At 44.6% G+C, this 6000-nt stretch overlaps 1 protein-coding gene across 1 annotated transcript in view; it reads left to right on the top strand.

Moving 5' to 3' along the window:
* Wdfy1 (WD repeat and FYVE domain containing 1) overlaps positions 1-6000 on the top strand; it is a 51643-nt gene that overhangs the window by 22249 nt on the left and 23394 nt on the right. The window contains exon 3 of the mRNA XM_031368135.1: positions 5506-5579. Within this exon, the coding sequence (XP_031223995.1) occupies positions 5506-5579 (74 nt within the window). The remainder of the gene's footprint in view (positions 1-5505; positions 5580-6000) is intronic.

Here is a 6000-nt window from a genome sequence, read left to right as displayed (position 1 = left end):
AGACCTGGCTAAAAATTGCCTCTGGATTTCAGCCTTTGTTGCCCAAGACCTCTGACAGGCTATAATAAACCACAGGAAAACTCTGTTTATAGAAGCAGTTGGTCTGCTAGCCTAACTGAAACAGGACCAAAACTGAAAAGGAAGGGATTAAAAAGAAAAAAGGAAAAGGGCCATTTTCCTTTGTCCTAGCTTGTCCAGCTTAAACTCAGTAGTGCTTTTATGAAAATTATTTTTGAAGTTTCTTAGTGCATGTAAGTGCTCATGCCTTGGCAGATATGTGGTAGAGTGCTCGCTTAGCAAGCTTAGCTCAGAGTTCAACACCCAGCACAGCATAAAACTGTAGCCTGGGGCTACATAGCAAGGTGAAGACCTGCCTGGGTTCCAGGAGACTCTGTCCTGACTTTGAATTCCTCATACATCCTCAAGCCAGTCCACTCGCCATTTCATTGCCGTATTTCTGTCCTGCTGTTTTTCTTAAGCTTTTCTCAGAGGCAAAGCCATGAAGAAAATGCCCGGATACCACCCAAGGCCAAGTAGGGGGGGGGGGTGAATCCTTCTGTCCCAAAAGGCCCCAGAGGAGACGTTAACTGGGAACTTCATGCCCCGTTGCTGAGGAGATTCTCCGTTTAGAAAGTGTTAGATCTTGGGTCTCAATTTTCCATGATGCCAGGCAGGAGGCGGGGTGAGGGCAGGCTGGGGAAAGCTAGTCAGTCACACAGGAGTATGTGGAGTACACAGGCCTTTTTGTAACCACTGAGTGAATGGCCACAGCTGTGGGGCTGCTTGAGGCACTGTTCCTTAAAGAGGGATTTTCTTGAATTAAGGGCTTCCACTATCAGATGACCCCCCTAGGAACAGAAGGGGGTTTGTTTTGAGCTTAATGGTTTGTTACTGAAGGTCATTGTGAAGTTCCTCCGTAAGAGGGCTTGTAACAGTTGTCCTAGTCTTGGTGACACTGGTCACAGCTTTTCTAAGCGTTCTAAAACTGTAAAAATCTGTGTCGGTACAGATCGCCAAGTCAGTCAGCACAGCATCAACAGTGGGAGTCGTCCTTCCAAGGACCTCTCCCCTCCCAGCGGTCTCTTGTGTATTCGTTGTGTGTGCCGTGCTGGATCCTCTAATCATCTTTGCCAAAAGTCAGTGGTTTATCAGTGTTAGAACTTCCAAGAGCTTTGGACAGCCGGTCAACTTTGTTATGTTTATAATATCACTCAGTGAAAATGAAATCCTGCTTGCAGGTGAGTTTGCAGTGGAATACGGAGCACTCTGAAAGGCCGCTCACAGTGCACCAGATAGTAGAACCTTCTCGTTGCCTATGTCTGCATGTATTGTGATTGCATAACCTTGGTTTCTTACACCAAATTCTCCCCTTGAAATATGAAGCACCCGGTGTCTTAAAGTGCTTCTGGAGCCTGTTTAAGCAACAGGGCTTCAGGAGGTGCTGTCCTGTGGGCCTCCTTAGCTACAACAGCCACACAATAGGCTTCTGCTGCACGGACTGATTCTCTCTTCCCAGTGGCCCAGCCACAGATCTGATAGCTGTAAGGAAGCAATGGTCTGGGAACTGATCCCAGTGCCTGCAGTGCTTTGTCACCATGGCGGAACACCTCTCGGGCGCTGTTGGTGTTATTCCTCCCCTCCCAGCCCCCCACCCCGTTTTCCTCCATAGTTCATATTTTGGTCATAACAGCCTCTTGGGAACTGAACACTGGGGCTCTGATCCCTGGAGCCACAGACTGAGATCTTCTGCCATCGTTGGTCTCTCTTTAAGTTGTATCCCTCTCACCCACCCCACCCTTCAGCTATTCTTCTTGCAGTGTTGGGAAGCTGTGCTTCTAGCCCTGTCTCCTCCACATATTTTCTGCAACTTTATTGTGAATTAAAAGTAATAAATTCTATCTATTTATTTTATGTGGCGATCTACAGGACAACATGTGGAAATCTGTTCTCCTTCTACCATGTGACAGCAAATGCCTTTCACTGCTAAGCCCTCTTGCTGGCCCCTGTTCTGATTGATGGTTTTTTTTCCCCTTGGGGTGCCAACACCCAAGTGTGGCTGTTAGATCTTGAGCATGTGACTATGGTTCTCCCTGTCCCCATCCATCCTTTCCTGGGCGTCACTGGTTTTCCTGAGGTAGTTCCTAGTTAGAGAAGGAAGGGCTGGAAAGAATAGTCCCTGGGCTCTGCAATGGCTGCCTAACACCTGCATGCCACGTGTGCTTCTATACATGGTCAGCTTGTTTTCTGCTGCTGCATTTTGTTGTTGCTGTTATTATTTGAGACAAGGTGGCCTAGCCTGGCCTTGAACTCACAGCAAGCAGTCCTGTTTTTCCTCCCCGCTGCTGGGGTCACAGTCATGAGCTTCTGTGCACAGCTCAGTCACTCTTTAGTGCCTACACTGCAGTAACACGGCAGTGAGAAAATAGAGCATATCATTTGTGGAAAGTTACTGCTGTTTTCAAATGACGTTTCTTGCACAAATAAGTTCAAAATACAAGGAAAAATGTCATTTCTACAAACTATCTGCAGATTACTGGATTTGAGATGTTTAGTGGCCATCTACCAAGTTCAACTTTCCTTTGTTTTGCTCTGTAACTTTACTTCCCTTAGCAAGAGTCACTTTCAGAATCTGCTCTGGCTGCGGAAAGATGGTGACTCAGTCTCTGTCTTACTTTATGCACCAGGCCTTTTTTCCTTGGCAAACATAATTCGATGATGTCATTACAACAGCCATTTTATGGATAAGGAAATTGAGGCTGAAGAGATTTGATTGCTTGTGTCTGTAATTCTGATCCACCCCTGTTTATGACTGTTGAACAGTGCTGCCTACCAAAAGGATGAGGTGGATCCACAAATGTCTTATGCGCAGGACCAGATGGCAATATTGAGAGTTCATGGACAGGACAGTCTATGGCAGTCACTCACTCAACTCTACACTATAGTACAAAAGCAATACCAAACTGTGAAAGGCTCTCCTGGGCTCCAGCACCACGGACTGTGGATAGAACCTCAGTGGGTGCATCTGGCAGTCTGCTCTGAGTTTTACAAGTGTGACCTCAGACTCACAGGTGCCTTTAGTGTGTATATATTGCCATTAATCATTAATCTGAAAGATGGCCTTGTGTTTTTCCTCTTTGTAAATCTGTGTGAGGAGTCAACCTACCCACCCTTGTTTCTAAACTATATATTGCTTACCCTGGTAGAAACCTCTCATCCAGGGAAAATAAACAAACAAGTGTGTAAGCAAACCAACAGGCAGGCTAGATGGTATTACTATATCCAATCCAAACTAGGGAAGCGTTTTAATTCAAAAAATCTAAGTCTGTGAGACGACTGAGTGGATAACTACTTCTCATAGGAGCCTGCCCACACCTGCATTTGGTCTCTGGAGCCCTCAGTGGAAAGAGAAAACTCCTGAAAGTTGTCTTCTGATCTTCACGCGTTCACTGTGGCACACGTGTGTCCCACATCACTCACACAAAACAACAACAGCAAATGTAGCAAATGTACTCAGCCCAATGACATTTTTACATAAATGAGGAAGAATTTTATATATTTATGTGGTTTTATGATAGTGTCCGGCATCAGAAGAACTGAACTTTAAAGCCAACATAAAAATTTAATATCAGCTGATAAGAAAACAAAACTGGTAACAGTGAGTCTTAAATCATCATAGCAACTGCTGTTTGTTTTAATTGTGAGATGTCGTGTGTGTTTGTCTAATAGTGTATCTTTGTGGTTATAACTATCTTTTAATTAAGACAGCCTAAGTTAATATATGTAGCTGGCCTCAAACTCTCAAAAATTCTCCCACCTCTACGTCCCTGGTACTGGGATTTATGTAATGTGCCTCTCTGCCTGGTAGAAACCATAATCTTAACCATGATACTATATTATAATCTCAAACATAATATAAACGTGAGCAGACTTGAAGCCAATTCAAAGTCGTATACATCTGGTGAGTTTTGTATAATGTCAGTGTCTACCTTCACCTACAGAGCTCTTGAATGCAACTGAAGTAGTCCTATGTATAATCTTAAAATTGTCTTTGGGCACAATTTTGTGGTATATTTTCTTGGGCAGAGTATGAGCCCAGGAACTGGAGAGATTGCTCCATCTGTAAAGTGTCTGCCACACAAGTAAGAGGGCCTGAGTCCTGCTCCCCAGAACCCACAAGCTGGGCATCATGCTGATTGCCCGTGATGCCAGCATTGTAGGGCAGGGGATAGGAAAGGTGGTGGAAAGGCAGGTCCCTGAGGCTCATTGGCTGGTTAACATAGCTCAATTAGTCAGCTACAGGTCCAGTGAGAGACGCTGTCTAAAACCATAAAGATAGCAATCAATGAAAGATACTTCTGGCACATGCATACACGTATACTAAGAGTATATACTGCTCCTTGGCCACCCTACCAGACAAACAGACAGACATATAGATGCCACCAAAAAATAAAAAATAAATAATAGTAATAATAAAAGAGCATAAGCCTTTTGGAGTGTGAAAACTTTAGGTTATTTCCAAGTGGTAACTTCCTTTGTAGGTTTTTTTTTCTGTTTGGCTTTTCCTTTGGGGCTTTAAAACATTGCTGTACATGCAGCCCAGCAGGTATGGAACTTGCAGTGTATGTAGGCAAGTTGGCCTTGAATTTGTGACCTTCCTCCTTCGCACTGCTCAGTTACCAGCTTGTACCACCCAGCCCATCTTTCCTTTATTTCAGTTCACACACATCTGGTTTGTCCCCCCCCCCCCCCCCCCCCGCATGCATTTTTGCGTGTGCTCCTTTCATTGTTAGTTTAAATTATTTATGCTCAGTGAACCCATGCAGTTCTGACCCCAAACATTCAGTTTTAGGAATCTCGTGCCTTCCAATTTATAGAGGACAATTTGGAATTTCTCTTGAGAAACATTGTGTTGCCTGTGATTCCTGGAGGAGAGCTGGGTTGGCCGTAATGGCTGTGTTTGTAAAAGAGGCCAATGCTGTTAATACAGTCACAGCTCTGCTCGCTACAGCGGGTGTGGGCTGATGCAAAGGGGAGTGATACTTTTTTTCTACAGGGAAAAAGTAATCCTGTGGTAGGTTTCCTGGCTTGCTCACATATGCCACAGGATTAGAATTCAAATGCCAGTACCCTTCATTTTTAGAGTCCACTTAGTCACTGGTCTTTCCTGGGGAAGGGTGGCAGGGCAGGGCAGTGGGATGCACAGAGGCACTGGTTCCCGGAAGCATCCATGCTAGGGTAGGAATTTCACCCAGACGAGACCTCATGCTGCCTCACTTCACCCGAAACTCTAAAAGTAACTGTGAGAGGACTTAAGTGTTTAGTTTAGAACTTAAATCATGGGGAAACTTCACTTATATTTTCAGTGTGCATAATTTACTTTTCATAAAGCATTTTTGTCTATTTCGTTAACCTAACCCACATAACTCTTCTTAGTAGCAATGTACTTTAAACAATGGCTTCCAGTGCTTAACTTTTCTCATGATGTGGTCTTGGTCTTTTCTGCAGCTCCTTGCTCTGCTATGGCTTACCATCATGACAGCAGACGGATATTTGTGGGCCAGGATAACGGGGCTGTAATGGTAAGTAAGGCCATGTGTCCAGTGTGTCCTGCGTGAGACTGCCCCATGATTACTCATGCCAAACAGGTTGTCTGTCATGAGCAGTGCCTACTTCATTGTAGATGTTAGACTGAAGATGGGTTCAACTTAATTAGTGCTTATAAATCAATTTCCATGGGTCTCAAAATGCCCTCATGGTAAGAGTCTTGGTGCGTGGGTCACCCACAGAGCACAGCCTTCTTTACCGTGGACTAGAGGCCTGTAGCTGCTGCCATCTTTGACACAGTGGGTGGTGGAGAGAACCTCTGTATACATGTATGTTTCTGTGTAAGACAGAGCTGAGGAGGAGGATCAGAACTCTTATGACGGGGGGTACCTCAAACCACCTTTGGTACAGGATGGGATATTTAAATTTTGAGTCTGTTATTGACTGGTGTTTTTG

This window comes from Mastomys coucha, unplaced genomic scaffold (genome assembly GCF_008632895.1).
Source record: "Mastomys coucha isolate ucsf_1 unplaced genomic scaffold, UCSF_Mcou_1 pScaffold14, whole genome shotgun sequence".
Lineage (NCBI taxonomy): Eukaryota > Metazoa > Chordata > Mammalia > Rodentia > Muridae > Mastomys > Mastomys coucha.
This window is presented reverse-complemented; position numbering and strand designations above follow the sequence as displayed.